This window comes from Glossina fuscipes, unplaced genomic scaffold (genome assembly GCF_014805625.2).
Source record: "Glossina fuscipes isolate IAEA_lab_2018 unplaced genomic scaffold, Yale_Gfus_2 73, whole genome shotgun sequence".
Lineage (NCBI taxonomy): Eukaryota > Metazoa > Arthropoda > Insecta > Diptera > Glossinidae > Glossina > Glossina fuscipes.
The window spans coordinates 704-21,442 of NW_023998436.1; the positions used below are offsets into that span (position 1 = coordinate 704).

Consider the following 20,739-nt stretch of genomic DNA (forward strand, 5'->3'; position numbering starts at 1 on the left):
GATGAACAGACGGGCATGTTTCGGTAGTTTCTGCGTCCTATAAAAGTATTGAAAAAATAATAATTAAATTTTGATGTATTAAAATATTGGGTGGGCGTAGTCAAGTTTTTTCATTCTTATGCAGATGCTGCAACATCGCGCACATATTATCCAATCCTTAAATGAATTTACTGCAATTTACGTGCACGTTAGTTCAAGGATTTGTAAATCATCAGATTTGCATTAAAGACTAGAGTTCTTGATGTCATATATTAGAACTTGTTTTAGTCAAGAATTGGAAAAATGATATCTACACTAATTTGAATAAGTTATATGAGAACCATAAAAAAGTCATAAAAACTATTATTAAACATTTCCATGAAGTAAAATTATATTTTAATTTAGTTATATTTTCTCTTAACTGAAACGAGTCTCGTGTAAAGATCTCTTATGTTAAAGAGACGATTTCCCAACAAAGAGAGAATGTACACGCGTGTCTGCAGATTTATATTCATTTTGCTTGCTTTAAGTGCTGCACACAATGATTGCGTTATGCGTGACACACGAACTGTCCAAATAATAAATAAAATTGATTGTTTTTGTATTTAAATGTTGATGAAGATATTGCTTGCTTTGTGTTATGCGTGAAACTTTTTTAAAATTTATGCGTGCGCGGCTTTCGACAAACAAGACAGGGATGTATTTTCGTGAAAACAAATACAGTTAGTATTATAGAGTTTGCAGCGGTTCTCTGCATTTACCAAAATTTGATTGTAACAGTGAGAAATGAAATTAAATTGAGAAAATTTGATTAAATTGCTTGTATTAAAACAAAATTACAATGATTTGCGTAATAAATTCATTTGCAGAGAAAAAAGCAAATAAAATTAGGAGAGCAATTAATGAATACGGCATATATTAAATAAGAGCAAGTAAGAAAAGAGCACATTGGGCCTTTTTTAGACATCCCAGGAAGTTTTCATTTGTTAATTTGTTGAATAACAGAAGAAGAAGATAATAACACCTTGCCAGGATTCCGCAATAAGAAAAAGTTTAGGAAGTTATATCGGAGGAAGTGTGTAGTACGTATAGCATAACAAATTTGCAAATGGTTAAATTCAAATCTTTGATAACTGTTAACTAAAAAGTGCAAAGTGAGGCAAAGTCTGCAGAAAGCACGCTTTGTTAGCAGCTAAATAATCTCGAGGTTCAAAAGCTTGAAGAAAAAAATTTTTAGTAGTAATGATCCGATTAACCGATGTAGTGGGCGTAACCATCTGTGTTTGGGATAGTCCCCCACCTCCCGTTTTATTATCATGGTCATTGTAGCAAGATTAAGTTCAGGCTATCAGTCTTCTTTTATCGCTCAAATGTTTCTTTATAAATTAAACTAGACTACTACTAAATACTATATTATTAAAAATACTGTTAAGATACCAGGAATAATTAAAATTCTTCTTTTAATTTAAAAAAAAACACTTCTTTTTCGCTTTACTTTAAAAAGTCACTTTTAAAGAAATTTTTCTTTTCTTCGTTAAAGTTTATGTCAACAAACGTTAAGCCCCACGTAAAACGCATAACGCAATCATTGTGTGCAGCGCTTCATGTAGACATATGCCTTTGCTTTCGTTGTTATCATTTACGAATCATGGATGAAAATCAGAAATAAGCAACAAAATGTATTTTTATTTATATGTAACTGTATTAAAGAAGGGTTTTTTTTTTGCACGTAACTTTTAATTTCTTCTCATTAGACTGTGAAATGAAATTCTTGTAATTTATTTAAGTTTTACTCATAACAAATATACTTTCTTTGAACAGAGACTTTCCCTAACAACGATCACGCGTACACCGGTCACGGGTCAGCGGTATATTGAAACTGAGTAAATAAATCTACAGTTTGCTCGCTCATTTGATGTTGCCACTATTTTTTTACCCAATTCCCTATGCACGATGTCACCATATCAAAATAAGGCCACTCCAAAGAAGTGATGGCAATTTAAAGTGAAGAACCGCGCAGTGTTTGGTAAATAAAAGTTTAAATGATATATATATGTGATATTTAAATTATTATAAACTTTAAAAAGAGACTTGTCAGCTTCCAACACTTAATATAATATAAAATAAAAAAAATAGATGTCTAATTGGTCACTAATATCTTCTAAATAAACTTTTAATAAATTTTTTAACTTCGATTTTCATATATATACAGAGTGTGTTAGATTTCTGCAGACGTATGTAAAACGCAAAAGCGATAAAGACAGGCCCCCGTTTTATCAATCAACTCAGATTCACTTTCACAATCGATCCGTTTGGACGTTTGTCTGTCTGTCCATTTAATATTGTGCTCAAGCTGCAGGTAACAATTTTTCAGATCTTTTGATGAAATTTGGTACACTGACAAGCATTATTGAAAATAGTTCGGGTCGGTCTATTATATACCGTGCATACCGTCTCTCATATAACTGTTGACATAGAAATCAACCTCACCGAATTTGGACCACGTGGATCTTGACAAGGAGTAATCTTGTGAGAAAATAAAATTTTACAAAATATATATATATATAAACTTAATCCAACACAATGAACCATATCCAAAAGGAACACGGTGTTTACAAAAGCAGGTGACGAATGCTTATGGTAATCGCATTTTATTTCACAGCCTGAGCAACATCCTCACAAAGTGCTCACTTACTGCCCTTACCTTTATTTAAAGGACTTTGCCATTTTATTCGCAAACGATACAACAACCGCTAAATCTTTTGCATCCAAACTCTCTCTTACCGGTCTCTTTACCGGTCATATTATAAGTCTTCGATATGTGTTCGCTTTTTTTTTTTTATCAATGCTACTATAGTCGTTCGAACGCTTACTATGTACAATAAGTACAACGGAGTTACATATCATTCCTACTCAATCAGAATAATTTCGTTTCTTCGAAATTTTTTTATTTCAATTTTGTTTTTATCTTAAAGCAGTTGAGTTCCTGACATTTGAAAAAAATCGGGTTCCTTTATTCATCTATTTTCAGCTCTGCAATTTTCAGCTCAGCAATTTGAATTTGGTTGAATTGTCAAACCATCTCTTTACAAGAGTTATAAGAAGGGAAATTTCTATGCCCTAGAATACGTATGTTCTCTTGACTCATCAGAAAGACTGGGATATGTCATAAATACATTGAACGGGATGTAACCGACATGAGATCTTTATGAAATGGTATCAACATATTTTATTTTGTGCTCATATGACCCTGTACGACAAGGCTTCTCCTCTCCAGTTGTTACGCTACGCCATCTTACCTACAGTTTGGATTCATTGTAAAATCTGGACTTCAACTGGTTATGAGTGTATTGAGCTCCAGCGTCTCACCATTTTGCATTCTTTGCATCAACTTGAAGGTAAAGACATACGCTGCAAATCAAGTCTGCTACTGAAGCCTGGTACCATTATAACCAGTTGGACTCCTGATGTTACAATGGATAGAAAAGGATAAGTAAGATGGTGAACCGGAGCAAGTGCCTTTTCACACAGTCAGAGAAGAGCACTGAACTGCTCTAAAAAATAGAACTCGATGAAATCCTCACGTTGGGTACAACGCTCAATAATGGGTATAGCTTAGTGGCACCATTTCCCGGACCTCCTGATGAGTCTACAGAAAAGATTTTTCGAGGCAATCCTTAATTTGGCAATGAAGAAACGGGAAGTATTGGCGACTCGCGTGTCAGAGACAATCAGTTTTACTGAATACGGACAAAAGTCCGCTAAAGCGAATAAATGTACGATTATTTCGTCCCGAGTCTACTAAATGTGGAGAAGAATTTGGTTTGACTGAATATATTTTTTTAAAAACATACACGATAAAGCGCGTTGGGACTAAAAACTAATTGAATTATATTCCTGGACTGAGAAGGATGTAGAATGCTTAGATGGCCATGGTACCGGGGTATCCTTTAATATAAAAAATGTTTATGCCATGTGATGCGCCCATTTCAAAATGAAGGAGAAACTCTCTGGGCATAGTCCTTAAATTTTGTTGTATTCTAAGGTTATCGGCTAACATGTAGGATTGGTTTCCCTATAGTGAATAGAGACGAAATGAAAAGTCATGCCTTTAAGAGCCATTTTAATCATCTTTTACTTCATATGAATTTGAAATAACATATTCTGCAGTTTTAAGATTTCTCCTCTTAATTGGAATTTATTTCTTTTGACTAATTATATACCACATGTGATACAGCGTATATTTTGCTGCCGTATATAAAACCCAGAAGGACTTAAGGTAGACTTAGCGTTCGTTATTACGTATATATATGAATATTCAGAAAATAATTCTGAATCGATTTAAGCTTGTCAATCCAATCCGTCTAATGTCTGTTCATATAAATTAGTGTTCAAGCTACATGTCGCAATTTTTGACACACTTTTATGAAATTTGGTACACTGACCTGCGTTCATCTAAAGACAACTACTATTGAAAATGGTTTGGATCGGTCCACTTTCCATCTTCATATAAGACTCTACTTTGAGAAGTCGTTATATGGAAAAAAATTTGAACTTTAAAAATTTCTCAACAAAAGTGGCTAATAGCATTTCGGCATTATAAATTGATATGAAAATTTTGGACCGGCTCGGGCAATTTTTGAAACTTTTCTCAGATAAGAAGATTATGACAAAAAGGTCTCAATTTGTGTAATATAAGATAAAAAAAATTAACTCTACCAAGTTCGGATCATCTTGGCTTATTTTTCTACTTCCACCAAAAATAAAAATTACGAAAATTGATCATTTATAGAGCAGAAAAGTCCAAATTTTAATATATTGTGATGAAAAATGACATATAATAGTAGATTTATATAAGATTTAGCTGAAATAATTGAACTTGAAATCCGTACCTCAACTTTTGAACCTTTGAGGTAAAGCATTCTTTCAGAAAGTAAGACTTTGTTTGCAAAGATATACAGAAGCAAGGTATAATTTTTGTGTTCTATGGCAAAAATAAGAATTGTGTTAGGCAATATGGTGTCGGCTATTTAATAGCCGTCTTAGGCCCGCTATAATGTTATCACTTGTTTCAATATGGATAACGGGATAAAAAATTCGATTATTGAAAATGCAATGCACCAATGCATCGAAGTCTTTCTTTCCAATCGGCAATTGTGGACGAACTCTTAGCTCAAAGCACATTCTTAGTAATTTCCTAAACTGTTCCTTTATTAGGAGTATGATTTTCGGGCCAATTAATCCTTTGAAGATCCTTAAATCAGCTACAAAATGTAATATAAATTCAATATATTACTTTATTAAAATTAATTTTCTTTTCCAAACGGGAGCTTGTTTTTATACCCATCACTGCGGGATCAGAGGTATATTCATTTTGTCAAAACGTCTGTAATGCCTAGAAGGAAGCTTCGGAGACCCCACAAAGTGAATGTATTCTTGATCAGCACCAGCATGTTCGTCTGTCCGTCTATCCATCTGGCTGCCTACATATTAGTCTCATTGAACTTTGAATAGAACGCATTATGTGCCAAAAATGCATCAAACGCAGGAACCATTATTTTTCTATTCGATTCTCCAAAAAAACTGTCTTATTGCGTTGGATTGCGAAAGGGACACTACGATAAAATATCGTAAATGTCTATTTGTGTTTTTTTCAGGTCGGAAAGCCGTTAGAAAAAAAAACAAAATGCAAATAGTGGCTTCGTTTGTGGAGGTTAGTTTGTTTAAATACATTTACAGCTACCCAGGCATAGAGAAGCCTTCATCATGGAATGCTAACAACAATAAGTGATACAATAGAGTCGATTATCAAACGGAAAACGGCTGTAGTTAGAGAACACCATAATAACTCGACCCAATATTACATAGCCGGATGGGCTGACTGGTTGTCCGTCTCTGCGCCCGTCCGTCTATGGTGACATTCTCTTGGCCGCAAAAATGAAGCTAGCGACTTTAAATTTAGCAGAAACATTGGAAGTTCTTGCACATAGGTTGGTATGGAAAATGAGGCAAATCGCTCCAAGGACAAGCCCATGGTGCCACCTAAACTGAGAAAACCTCCTTTTTTCAACAATAACAAAAAATTGCCTTTTTGCTCGTTATTTATAAACTATAGCAGTTCAATTTACAAAATTTCGGACACACGTTCCATGGGCGAAGTTGTGATACCTCTACAAAAATGGAAAAAATAAACATCGACTATTTAATATTTTCATGTATAAAAATTTAGTTTTTTTTTTTCAATACCTTCATAACGCGCAAAAGCCCCATAACGCATATAAATTCCTAGATAGTTCCAATTCGCACAGATGTTCACACATCTGTCCACCTGCTAGTCTGCTCAATTGTGTAACGCCTGTGGTAAAAATGAAAATACTTCCAAACTTTTTAAAGAACAACTTTTTTCTTTGTGAAAAAGTGATTAAACTTAATGCAAGCGCTTATTATATTACCCATCACCAAATATAAGAAGATACGCTCATCAGCGTTTTCAATCAATTTGTGAATTATTAGGAGCTGAGGCCAATTTCCTCTTGTCGTTATTGATTTATCGCAAGATATGAACGCTTTTTCGGTAGATGATATTTGATTGCTTTCCTACAAGTGACTTATATAGAATATTACATTGAGCAAGAACGCATGCACCTTATCTCAAATGCTACAGAGGGCAGAAAAAAATTAGTAAACTTTAACATGTAAAAGCTGTCTTTCATCACTTGTTTAAAAATGATAAGAAATTTTCAAATTGTGTAACAAAAGTTTCTTTACTAAAAAAGAAAAAAAAGAAAGGGAAAGATAGAGAAAAGAGAAACAAAATAAAACAAGTGAGAATATTGTAGTTGGGCAAGGCCGACTTTTACATGCCCTACACCACATTGTCTAACATAATTCTTATTTCCGCCTGAGTGGCCGAAGGCGAGGAATCTCGACTAGCAACACGATGGTCGTGGGTTCGAATCTCAAGTGCGGTAGAGTTTTCAATAAAAGACAATAGCCTTACAATGCTACTGCGTTAATAGTTTAATCTTAGAATTTATTTCTCTGGCGAAATTAATAATAATAATATTAACAATAATAATAATAATACATCTTGTTTTCACATAAATTCAAATTTTTCAAGTGCGTATTTATGGAGAAGCATTGTGCAACCTAACGTAGAATAAGTTTAATCCTTACGTAGAGCAAGATCCAAAAATAGGCGTAGATGTTCCAAATATAGTAAAGCTAATTTTTTTTATGAAACTAGTATAATATTATGGGCCAATTTCGATCACCACGTATTACAGCTTAGACTTTTCTGCTCTACAAAGGGCCAATTTTCGTGAAAATCCTTATTAGAATAAGATCTAAAAACTAGACCGAGATAGTCCACACTTGGCTCAGTTAATTTTTTTATGTTAAATTACTATTATGATATAATTTTCTTCATGAGGCATTGAAAATTGCACCTTTTTGTCCTCTGAACTTCGGGTCTCGTTATATGAGCCAGGGTTCAGAAAACTGCCACAGCCTGTCTAGAGTTTCCATACAAATTTAGAATGCCCAAATACTACTACTTAGCCACTTTTGTTGAGAAATTTTGAAAATTGCAATTTTTTCTCATATAAACACTTTAAAATAGGGCGTTATTTGGGGAGTGATCGAAAAAGTGGACCGAATGAAACCATTTTCAAAGCAGTCGTCTTTGGGTGAAAATAGGCCAGTGTAACGAATTTCATCAAAATGCCTCAAAAATTGCAATCTGTAGCTTGAACACAACTTTTACATGAAAAGACATCGGACGGACACACTGGTAGACAAACAGGCTTAGATCGATTTTGAAAATGACTCTGAATCGATCGGTGGGTCTATTTTAAGCTCTTCTGCGTGTTGCATACGTCCGCACTAGCTTAATATTCCCTGTACCACAATAGGTGTAGGGTATAAATATGCATTGTATAGTATTGTACTGAAAACTTGTCTAGAAAATGGTATGCATAGTAAATATTGTAGTGATGGATAAATGTGTTTACTAAGAGTTTTCTTTTTCCAAATCGGTTTCAAACTTTCTTATTTTAATGTAATTGAAAATTCTTGTTTACGTTTAGAAAGTAAATATTCACTCCATAAACACATGATGTTGATTATCTTTATATATTTATACTTTATACTACTTGTGGTACAGGATATTAACTTAGTGTGAACGTATGTAGCGCGAAGAAGGGCTTAAGGTGTATCCAACTTTTATTATGCCGATCGATTCAGAATCATTATCTGCATTAATCTAAGCCTGTCTTCCCGTCTGTCTGTCTGATTTATGTGCATGTAAATTTGCGTTTATATAGGAAAAACATATAATTTTTTTATTCTTTAATAAAAATAAGAATTGTGGTAAATAATGTAGCTTAGGGTAGGTAAAGATCGATCTTGCCCGACTATAATGTTCTTACATGTTCCTATGTGAATAACCTTTAGACTTCACTAAGCCGTTGTCATAAACTAATTTTTATACCCATCACCGAACGATGTGAGGTATATTCGCTTTGTCAAACTGTTTGTAACGTCCCGAAAGAAATATCAGAGACACCTCAAAGTGTACACACTCTTGATCAGCACCGCATTATAAACCGATTTAAGCATGTCCGTCTGTTAATCTGCCTGGTTTGCCCGTCTATGAAAATGTCTATAACAAGCATTCTCTTAGTCACAAAAATAAAGCTATCGACTTTAAACTTGGAGAAATGTTGAAAGTTTTTGCACATAAGTTGATATGAAAAATGGATCAAATCGGTGAAAAGATACGCTCACAGGATCAAATAAATTGACAATACCTTTGTTTTCCAGAAGGATTAAAAAAATGATTTTTTGCTCATTACTCGTAACTTATAGCATATAAATGTAAAAAAGTTTGAACGTACACTCTATGGACGAGGCTGTAGCATCTATACGAGCATACGAAAAATTGATCACGCCTACTCATTTCGATAGTGTATTAAAAGCGCAGAGACAAGCTTCAAAAATCGTAGAGTTAATAAATTCTTCGCCAGTTTCAAATTTTGAATGCACCTAAAAATGTCCGCCAGTTTGTCTGACCACTTGTCTGTCTGCACAGCTGCGCAGTATTTGTGATAAACATTCTGCCGTTAGCGAATATGTAGGTATCGCCTACAATTTTACAAAACAATTTGGAAAAGACTTCAACTTCTCCAAGGACACGCTCACAATGCCCACGCGCCCCTGCAAGAAAAACTTTTACTTGGAAAATAGAAAATTTAGCTGCGGCCACTCCACATTACAGAGGGAATTCTTTTACTTTTGTTGACTTTGTTACGATAACGATGATGAGTGTAAAAGATTCGGTCACGCCCGAATATAGTTTTCTTGTTTATTTTTTCGCTTATAAACTCTTCAACTCGTCAAGGCATTTATGATCTGTTTATGTCTTTCGTCTTCATTGCTGCGCATTAAAGTTTTTTTACTTTTCGCTCATTCATTTTTTACTATTTTTTTTCTTACCTTATGATGTGCGTGACTTTTAATAAAATTTTCTTATGTTAAGACTCACTTAACTTTTCGCATTCCAATATCCAACCTCTTTTATTTGATAAGCATATTGACGCTACTTTTCAAAAAAACGAATATATCCACCATGTCCAGACAACTATCATAATTAATTTGCAATCAACATAATTACTTTATCGCCTTCTATTCTCAAAGTATTTTCATTTGTTACCCATATCGCTGGTGTTATTAAGAAAAAATTCATCCACCATGTGGCGATGTTCACCATATACGTTTTGGAATGAACCCCTTTTGCCGTCACCAGTGTACAAATTAGTAATAAGCATAAAATCTCAACAAATTGAAAAAAATAAAATTTAATTACTTGTAACGTTGTGTGGGCATGGCCGCTTTCTTTGCACATTAAGAGTTGAGTGTTTCGTTACGTAAATGCGGAAAATTTGAGCCTTCTCCGAGTAACGAGCAAAAAGTAATAGTCAAACTCGGTCCATAAAAAATAATTGGTGCTTCTTATAGAACCTTCGATTGGGCATTTTTCAAACTATAAATGAAAGGTGAACCTAGTCCAGCAGCAGTCTTAGACAAGTAGTTGTGCAACTTGAAGCTTTTATTATTAGTAATAGTGAGATTTTTTATATATTATCTTAGGGTCAAACTTTTACCTTTTTAAAATGAATATTCGTTCGGTTCAGGTAAAAAAGGGCAATAAAAAACACTTGAACAAAAAACTATTTTTTTTAATACTAAAGTAGGCGGGAAAACTTGTGTAGTTAAATTTTGTTATTGAATTAAAAAATAGTCAAAAGGAGAAAAAATGCCGAGGACTAAAGTAAAGCGAAATTTAAAACACTACCGCGAATCTGAAAATAGTTATAAAAAAATACGTGAATTCAAAAACACATTTGATATTTATCTCGCTGCTATGGACAATAATATAAAAACTACCGTCGCTGAATGGGACGGTGAACTAGATTTGATGCGTCAAAGAAACAAGCGCTAAGCTTTTGAAAATGAAAATGGGTGACCTTCTAAAAATAAACTTAAATGCCTTAGAAGATACCCCATTACGTGAACCGGTTCATGTAATTGCAATGCAAAGCAATAATTTTGTTAGTGTTAACGACGAAGGGTATCTTACAGAGGACGCTTCTAGGCCATGCAGTTTCGATAGTGCAGCCTCAGCAAAATCGAGTACTGCTTCGCAACAAGAAGAAAAGCATATTTTTCGTACACCAAAACCATTAAATTCAGTTCACGTCAGATACCCGATGCGAAGTCTTTCAGCTTGTGGTGAATGCTCTATTTCAATTGCCATGAAGCATGGAGCCCGAAATAATATGTTGTCTAATCGTATACGAATTCATAGTGCTGAACGTAAGCGTGAAATATGCCCTCAAGGATAGTCAGTATCGCCGCCAGCAGCCTTCATGCGTTGGCCTAAGCCAGGAGAAATGGTTGTGTCGAAATATGGCAGCCCAATAATAGCTCAGGTATTGCCGGATAAAGGTGCGAATGTCCATATACCCCTACAAGACGGCGTAGTGTCACTGCGTCCGAAAAAGCTTGATGAAGTTCAAGCAGATATTTTGGAAGACCTGGATCCTCAAACCTTGAGTGAATTACGTATATTACATGGCAATCTTGAAAAAATAGTCAATATGGCTGACGAAATCAGTAAATAGAAACGATTTTGATTTGTATTAGTCTTCTCGTTATATTCTAAATAAATGCATTACATGTACAAGAAGACGTTGTAAGAAAAAAACACCCTATCAAGGTGTTGTCTTTTTAACAGAAGGGATTTCTTCCAAAATTTAAATTTGGAAAATCTCTAGTAACTGACATGAGATTGAGAAGACTGAGACCAAGGGGCCACGTACTTATTCATTCGGTATGAAAATAGAGTTGAAAGCAAATGCAATATGTCCAGTCATGTCAATTATATGTGCTTAGCACATCTGCAATTTGTCATTCGAAATGACAGTAATAAGTAAAATCGATACGTTTTTTGATCAGTAATGTCAGCAACGCTACATGAGTTGATCAAAAAGTAATAAGAATTTTCAAATATGCAATAATAAGCAAAGCTCTTGGGCCCTCTGAGCAGTAATGTCAACGCAGAAGTTTACATAGGTTGATCAAAAAGTAATGAGAATTTTCAAATGAGCAAAGGTCTTATGTTCTCCGAGCAATAATGCCCACATAAGTTGATCAAAAGCTAACGAGAATTGTTACATATGCAATAACCAGCGGGAATTTTTAAATACGCAGTAACGAGCAAAGTTCTTAAGTCCTCTGAGCAGTAATTTTAACACGAGAAGTTTACATAGGTTGATCCAAATCTAACGAGAATTTTCAAACATGCATTATGTCATGTATCAAGTTGAATCTTTTTGCAATATAAGGAGTGCAGATGCAAATAGACGGCTTTAATGTTTTATCAATATTCGACGGGCAAACGAGCAAAACACATTTGTAGCATACTCGGTGAATAGCAAAAGATTATTATTGGTTGTAGGAGAAAATTGATTTAAGGTGCAATGAAGGCTTGAAAACAGTATAAACAGACCTTTAATAATGATATTAATAATAATTAATTTAACATTAGAACCAGCAATGTCTTGCATACACCTATCTCCACCAAAAGAAGGGTCGTATTAGTCCTCTATTTTTGCTGACTTCCCAGAACCGTAAAAACGAATGAAGGAAGCGCAAAGGTTGGTAAAGACATTCCTTGATTTAAAAAGGGTTGCCATGTGCCTACATACATGCTCACCATGAGAAAGTGAGAAAGACAACCTACAATTTTTGATCCTGCGAATATGGGAAAATCTGTTAGACATGCAGTCTTATCTAAAAATAGTCCCGATTGGCTTACTAATATACCCACTGTTAACGATAAAATTTGAATGCCAATTCATTTCATTCACAATAGGGCGGAAGAAATGCCGGCATGTGTGAGTATAAGAAGAGAATGAAACTAAATCGGAATTAAAATTTTTAATCGCAAATTGAGACCGTATTAAAAAGTCTTCGCAGAGTGCAGTTATTCGCTCGTCTTGGTAATAATACACCAAAAAGCACATATTATTTTCATGGAAAGCGCCGATATTATTAGATTAGATTTTCTCTTCATATAAGAGCTTGTGATTTGTGACAGCGGCAACATCTGTTGGGGCCCAAAAAAAACGAATAGGGCGTTATACGGAGAGTGGTCGAAAAAGTAGACCGTTCCGAACCATTTTTAATAGCGTTCATCCTTGGGCCAAAGTACATGTATGTACCAACTTTCATCAAAATATTTCAAAAGTTACAAAGTGCAGCATGAACACAATTTTACATGGGCACAGATCAGACGGACAGACGGAAAGACAGATAGGCTTAGATTGCGAAAATGATTCTAAATACGTCGGTATAATAAAAGGTGGATCTATTTTACCCCATCTGTGCGTTACATACGTCAGAACTAACCTAATATAACCTGTACCACAAGTGGTGTAAGGTATAAAGAGTTTCGCGACTGGCAATTAAGGGTTGTCAAAAATGGAGCATTGCACGAAAGAGCAAGACGTTTTCATTGTTGGGCAGTATTTCAAGGAAGTTTGGAGGCCACAGTTCGAAAATTTCATACAGAATATGATTTAATTTCGCCAACTGGGAAGAGAGTAAAATGTGAAAAATTGTGAGTGAAAAATTAAGAAGAAGTTTGCATCAATTAGTGATGCTAAATACGCTGGCCATCCAATAGCAAATGTTGACATCGGAGCAGCAAGTAAGAATATTTGTGGAAGTCCACAAACGTTTATTTGGCATCGTCGTGGCCATGCCAATTGCAAATTTCACGAAGCTGTCTGCAGCGTACACCTGCGATCTACGTGTCCGTGCTTATAAAGTTCTATTAACACAGGAACTGAAGCCTAATGATTGTGTACAGCGAAGTGAGTTCGTCGATTGGATTATTGAACGTCAACAAGTGAATGCTGATTTTTCAAGCGGATGATTTTGCTGCGACGAAGCTCATTTTCGCCTCAACGGCTTCGTCAATTGTCAAAACGGCCGCATTTGGGATTCGGAGAATCCGCACAGGATTATTAGAAAACAAATGCATACGCAACGCGTCACCATTTCTTGCGGGAAGTATCATTGAACTGTACTTCTTCGAAATTGCAACTGGAGGCCCAGCAATGACCGTTACTGGGTCTAGTGGAATAAACCAGTTTTTTCTGCCCAAATTGGGTGATATTGATGGAAACGGCATGTGGTTTCAACATTCCGTCAAATAAATCAATTGCTCGATGAGTTATTCCATGTTTGCGCAGTCCCTCGTTTCAGTGATCAGAATTTCGATAAAAGAGCATTATTCCATACATAACCACACATAATATATTTGATATCGAGCCAGTCCTAAATTGAAAATCATGATTAAAGCAAGCACATGCAATTACGTAATAATAGTGCATTCCAGTAGAAACGTTTATTTAAATTTATTAACTTACGTTCATGGAACAAGTTTAAGTAAATGTTTACATATAACAAATATAAGATAAAAGTTTACCATACTACGTCTTGTAAACGTAGCTTTGTTCCGCCGCACGTCCGTATATATATATATATATTTGAATTATTAAGACTGTGTGTCATGGCGTATATACCAGCAAAGGGATAACACGCGAACCCATATGCAGAAAAGAGCATGTACGGTAAGTGGCGCGAGACAAATGCAAACACATAAATAATGCAGTACGAGACCATAAACAGTTTCGCGTACACACAAAGTAACAAGATATTGCAAGTTGTGGTGAAAAAGACCATAAAGTAAGTGCGAATCAACGACAACAACGACAACAACTCGTATTTAAGAGAAGAATTTTACAAAATTTGTCTATCTGGTCAAGTGACTGTTCGTCCCGGATTTAATACGTACCGGCAACAAAAAGGAATGTTTAAAAAATTTTTAAAGCTTTCTATTAAATAACCAGAAAATATTAAAGAGTAACAAGTAAGAAAATTATATTCGGTTGCGTCCGAATCTTTTATACCCATCACCGTTACCCCTTAAAAGATTGAAAAAGAAGAGGAAAAATATAAATTTGCATATTCCATAAAATCGGATGGGTTTGGGTGATTTTTATACCCACCGCCGAATAATGAGCAGTATATCCATTTTGTCAAAACGTTTGCAACGTCCAGAAGGAAACTTCAGAGACTCCACCGCGTGTATATACACTCTTGATCAGCATGAAATTCTCAATCGATTTAAGCATGTCCGTCTATCCTTCATCTGCGTAATGTTTGTTGTAAGCATTCTTTTAGCCGAAAAACGAAAGTTATCAACTTCAAAGTTTGGAAGTCCTTGCACGCAGATTGATATAGAAAATTGGCCAAATCGGTTGAAGGACACACCTACAGTAACGCATAAACTGAGAATACCTCTGTATTTCAAACAAAGAAAAAAATTGGGTTTTTTGCTCATTACCCATAGCTGATAAATGGTTAAAAATTTGAATGCATATTCTATGGGCAGTGCTGTAGTACCTATAGAAAAATGGAACAAATTGACCACGCCTATCCAATATTGACTTTGAAAATGTAATTTTTTTTCAATACCCTTACAAGCTTCAAAAACACTATAAAATATATAAATTCTTGGTCGATTTTAAACTTGAAACGCAGCTAAGCAAACATGCTCAATTGTTCGTCTGCCCATCTGTCTGTCTGGCCAAATGGTAAACTTTCTTCCGTTAGCGAAAATGAAGACATCCTTTGAAAATTTACACAACATTTTCAAAATGACGCAAGCAGTTCAAAGAACAAAAAGAAAGAAAAATGCATCGGCTAACTTTAGACCGAATTAGAACGAATTAACGAAAGGAATAGTTTTAATAGAAGAACAAACGAGACAAATGAAAATGTGTAACGAGGAGTTGTGCAGTCGAAGTTTAAATTCTAATTGCTTCTTACGACGGATTTAAATGAAAATAGTTGTACCACATATAGAAATAGCAAAGTGGTTGTGTCCGAGGAAAAAAGAGCAGATATATAACATCCGAAGATATATCCTTCTTTAGGCAGAATTTTCGAGTTTGAAATCTTTCACAAACCCATCAAATTAATGACTGCTGTAAATTTAATGTTAAAGTCATAAATATGTCCGAAGGAGCTACAGAGAAACATATTTTTCGGAAAAACGGTATGAAACAAAAAATTTGAGTTCAAAGGTGAGTTAAAGATACATCGTAGTGCAATTGCTGTGAATGCTTGTGAATTGCTACATGGTAACTTCTTTGAAATCCATATGACTGAATGAATTTCTGAATAAACGAAATTTTTAGGAAAATACATTATCTCTTATCTTATCAGGGTTTTTTATAACGAACCGAGCTAAGGCAGGACTTTCAGTCTTTTATGAGAATCACGAGAATAATTGAAACATTATTGCAGAAGGGCTTAAGGCGAACCCAATGTTTTGTTACACCCATCGATTCAGATTCATTTACTGAATCAATCTAAGCTTGTCTGTTTGTCTGTACGTTCGTCCGTACAAGTTCGCATTCAACATGCAGGTCGCAACTTTCAAGATATTTTGATGGAATTTGGTACATTAACGTGGGTTGACCCGATTAAAACGATATTGAAATGGATAGGTCCACTTTTCCGCCCACTTCCAACATAAAGCCTTATTCAGACAAGTCGCTTTATGGAAGAAAACGGCATTTTGAAAAATTTTCTACAAAATTTGCGCTGTAGCACCATTTCGTTGTTGTAAGTTCGTAAGCAAAATGTGGATCGGCTAAGGCAATTTTTTGAACCCCCTCTGATATAGCGATTCCTACGAAACCGGAATTTTTACATGGTAAAACGGTCCAATTTTCAATATTTTTTTTTGAAAATTACTTCATAAGAGCAAATCGATCATTCCCAATTTGGACCATGTCGGTTTATTTTTTTGGAAATCACAATATGTAGGCCGTCTCAGCAACTGTAAACCTTTATAAAATGCAAAAAGGGTCCATGTTTTACGATAAAAGTTTGTTCATAAGACTAATTCGGCATAAAACTTAAGTAGATCAAATTTGAATCACAGTGATCCATTTCTTAGACCCCATTCCATGTTGGGGTTTTTCATGAATAGTAAACTATTCAGAGAGAGTTTTAATTTTTAATATTTTATGAGGGAAATCAGCTCATATCAGTGGTTGAGGAAAAAATATAAAGACAAAGAATTTGGATTCCATTGGTCTATTATTTAGACTTGAACATATACAAGAGTTATCATGAAAAGCAAGCCTCTATATAGAGAGACAGTCTAGTCTCTAGTTTTCTCTGACAGAAACTGAAAAATAATAAAATATTTGGGAAGTAAATTACGTTTTGTAAATTTCGATCACGTCATGTTATATTTTGGACTTCCTCTAATACCCCGGGAAAGAAAGCTTTCTTTTCATTAAAATAATGTATAATATTTGAGGTATTATTACCAAAACGAGTGAACTAGTGTAGAGTATCTAACTGTAAATCTTGCCCGACTACAATGTTCATGCTTGTTTTGCTTTTCTGCTTCCTTCTTTAATGCAAACACTATGACTGGCATCAATGCCTTAAAAATTTTGAACGCCTACCAATAGCAAATTATGAAAAGATAAACGACGAAACATAAATAGAGAGTGCTTGCAGCATTCTACGTTTATACATAAATGCGTATATCATCCGCATCATCCTTATCGGTAGTGTCAGTCGGATGTTGGAAAATTTTGTCAAGCATTTCTTTCACTTATGTTTTCAACGTCACTTATTATTTTCTGTAGTTGATGCGTTGCGCGTTTGTCCTACTGGTCCCAAATTAATAAAACACCAACAGACTAAGGTTGAAAAATGCTTTGTTTTTTTTGGAATGCGAATTTTCATCATAGTTTAATTTAATTTACTGTATTCCTTGGAGTTCCGAAACTTTCTATTTTACATATTCGTTTTCACATTTTGCCTATTATTTATTAGCAACTCGATGACCCTTATCTCTTCTTTCTCTCTCGCCGAGAAGGTTATATCGATCAACTCGGTCTTTAATTTTTATATACCGTTCAGGTCTAACAAAAACTCGATAGTACTTTTAGTAAATTCCAAGCCTCACAGAGCTTCTCTCACAGTTTCTTTCTTCAATTGCGTTTAAGAAGACTGAAGCAAAAAGTCACTGTGTCACACGTTCATGATTACAATCGCAAAAATGCAAGGTTATATGAATTGAAAATTGTATTATCTAACGTTGTTCCCAAGTAACAATTTTGTAAATCTCGACAGGAGAGTCGCGGGAAAAAGATTTGAACCAATGAGAAGACCATAACCTAAGCCATTCTATAAAAAAGCTATTAAGAGATTAAAGAAAATTTGAAATGATTGCATTATTCTTGAAGGAGACAAGACTGATAAATACTTCAGAGCTTGAGTTGTCGAGAAAAATTGTCCGATAAGAAAGACATTGACATGTTATAGATGCTTTGAAACAATGACCTCACCCTTGAAGGGAGCAATCTTGATGAATAATGAGCGATTAGCAAATATTCTTATCATGGTGCAGTATGCGTGATAGTAGTCATAGCGAGTGGCATAACATTTGCCGATTGGGTATAGCCTCACTCTCAGGTCCCACCACCTTATACATATGTATTATATTTATAATATATTGACGTATTATAGGATGCTATAAGTTCGCAAAAGGGTCAAGTTTTCCTTCTCATATAAAAAAATAGATACCGGAAGCCTTATAAGTTATATATTTGGCCAACCGAATTAGCTTAACTATATCTATATATTTGCGAGAAGGTCTCTCTGTCTATACTTGCATTGAAATTACTGTTAGGATCAAGTCTCAGATGTTCTCACACGTAGGAGATCTTATGGAAAGGAAAGCTTGTAAGAAAGCAAAGATTAATTTCTGATACTTTACAGTATTGAAATGTTTGTCTAAAGATCTCTCTGTTTATACTTGCGTTGAAATTATTGATAGGACCATGTGTCAGACACTCTCACATGGGAGTTCTTATGAAAAGCAACGCTTACATGACAACAAAGCTTAGTCTTTAGTACTTTTATCAGAAAAATTGCTGAAGATTAATAGGAATTTTACTAAATTTGGATCACGTTAGCTCTAAATTTGGGTCCCTTTAAAATTTAAGAATTCCCATATAAAGTAAGGTATAATTTCTGACTTTTTATGATGAAAGCAGCTACAGAGTAATACGTTCTGTGTAAAAGAATATTTTACTACAATAAATTTGGAATATCTCGATTCGCGTTTTGGACTTTCCCGCCTTCTCAAAGAAGACCTCTTCAAGAAATAGCAAATGGTTAATAAAATCCTTAATTTTCATTAAATTTTTGAACTTCATTTTGTATTAGCGCGAAATGGTGTAGAGTGCTTAATGGAACTCTTTGGCCGACTATAATTCCACAATTTTCTTATTTTTGAACCTTCGCGTCAGAATTCTATGTCATTTGTGATGAAAGTGGCAATGCATTGGCACTGCAACTTGCTGCCGTCGATACGTATTTATATGTGTAACTCAAGATAAACATGCAGTGTACAAAAGATTTTGTTTTTTTGATTGTTGACGTTTCTGTTAAATGAAGTGCCAAGCAATTAAAATTTCTTATAAATTGTACAGACAAGTTCCATAAATTGAATATATTCGAAGAACATAAATTTAAACAAACAATAATCATGGACATCCACTTCCGCTAAGTTTAATTGCGAGGACATTACGTATTCCTAGCACACCTAGCACATAGTGAATAGTTTGCTCCGAGCAAAACTTAATATAACCTGCACATCGTTTGAAGGGCTATTAATAGAGGATTCACACCGTATTAGTCGCATTTTTTGGCAGGGCATGGTTTGGCCACAGTAGCTAAGCAAACTTTCGCTTTATCAACCTCATTTATGACATAGTGTAAAAATGTTGTCTGCTACAAGCACTACCCAACCGAACAGGACGACAAACAGAGAGACAATTGGTAACTTGAAACAAACTGCGGGCAAGAATTTTCAATGTTTCCGCCAAGCTTAGGAGCTGGTAACTTCATATTTGCGGTCAGGACAAATTAAGCTATTACACAGCCAGATAGGCAGACAGACAGACAGACAGACAGACAGACGAATAGAGGGATAGACGGATATGCTTAAGTCAGTTTAAAGTTTGATTCTAATCAAGAGCGTATACATTTTTTGGATTCTGTCCGAAGCTTCCTTCGAAATGTTGCAAACGTTTTGACAAAATCAATACGCTCCCGCAAATAATAGGTAGGAAAACATTCAAATCATTCAATACATTACAAATTAAACACAAACAAGATTTATGTTAAAGAACCGTATAATGATTTTCAAAGGATCATAAATAACACTCGTAAAAATATAAATAATTTACTTAAATAATTCTTTTTTTCTTATAATGAAATACTTACCAGCTTTACAAGCATTTATTTTTGCTCCTTTCGTTCACTTTTACGAAACTAATTTCGAAAAATTTTCGCTTGCATTAAGTAATGATTTTCAAAAATTTATTCAAGTCATGTTTTATTTGTGTAATAAATATTACGCCGCATCCTCCTCACATTACCCCTGGATGTAACGAAAGAAGATTACAAAAAAGATGAACGGTATACTCATTTTGCCAGAATGTTTGCAACACCCACAAGGAAGCTTCAGAGACCCAACAAAGTATATATGTATACTTGGTCAGATTCCAATTCTGAACGGATTGAAGGATGTCCGTCTGACTGTCCGTCCGTCCGTCTGTGTAATGTCTGTTTTAAAGATTCTATTGGCCGCAAACATGAAGCTGACCACTTCAAATTTGCGGATTGGTATTGAAAATGAGCGAAATCGATGGAAGGACCCTCCTGCAATACTATGTAAAGTAAGGAGGCCTCTATTTTTCAAAAGGAATAAAAAATAAATTTTTTCTCCTTACCCATAGACTACAGCAGTTTGGCGGTGTATTCAGTGGGCGATACTGTAGTGCTTCAGCAAAATCATCCACGCCAACTTAATTTTATAGGGAGTCAAAATTGCAATTTTTTTTCGAAACTGTCATAAAACACAGAAGCAAAGTTCTAAAGCATACAAACTCTTGGCCAGTTTCTAATTCGGAATGCATCTAAGCATGTCGGTCCGTCCATCTGTCCGTCTGTGCAACTCCAGCAAGTATATAAATTCTTAACCAGTTTCAAATTACAAATGCAGCTAAGCGCGTTCATATGATCTCA

The 20,739-nt window shown here is 34.8% G+C and overlaps 1 protein-coding gene across 1 annotated transcript; it reads left to right on the forward strand.

Annotated features, from left to right (window-relative positions):
- Nucleotides 1-10,294: 10,294 nt before the first annotated feature.
- LOC119638147 (borealin-like) lies at nt 10,295-11,162 on the forward strand. Its single transcript, XM_038034808.1, has 3 exons — nt 10,295-10,442; nt 10,534-10,854; nt 10,900-11,162. Exons 1-3 carry the CDS (start codon nt 10,295-10,297, stop codon nt 11,160-11,162), a joined length of 732 nt encoding a protein of 243 aa, XP_037890736.1.
- The last annotated feature ends 9,577 nt before the right edge of the window (nt 11,163-20,739 follow it).

Excerpts from the sequence above, each read along its gene's own strand:
- LOC119638147 (XM_038034808.1), top strand. The coding sequence starts at position 10,295 with ATGCCGAGGACTAAAGTAAAGCGAAATTTAAAACACTACCGCGAATCT. Across the intron at positions 10,443-10,533 it reads TACCGTCGCTGAATGGGACG|AAGATACCCCATTACGTGAA; the intron begins GTGAACTAGATT and ends TAAATGCCTTAG. Across the intron at positions 10,855-10,899 it reads ACGAATTCATAGTGCTGAAC|CAGCCTTCATGCGTTGGCCT; the intron begins GTAAGCGTGAAA and ends TATCGCCGCCAG.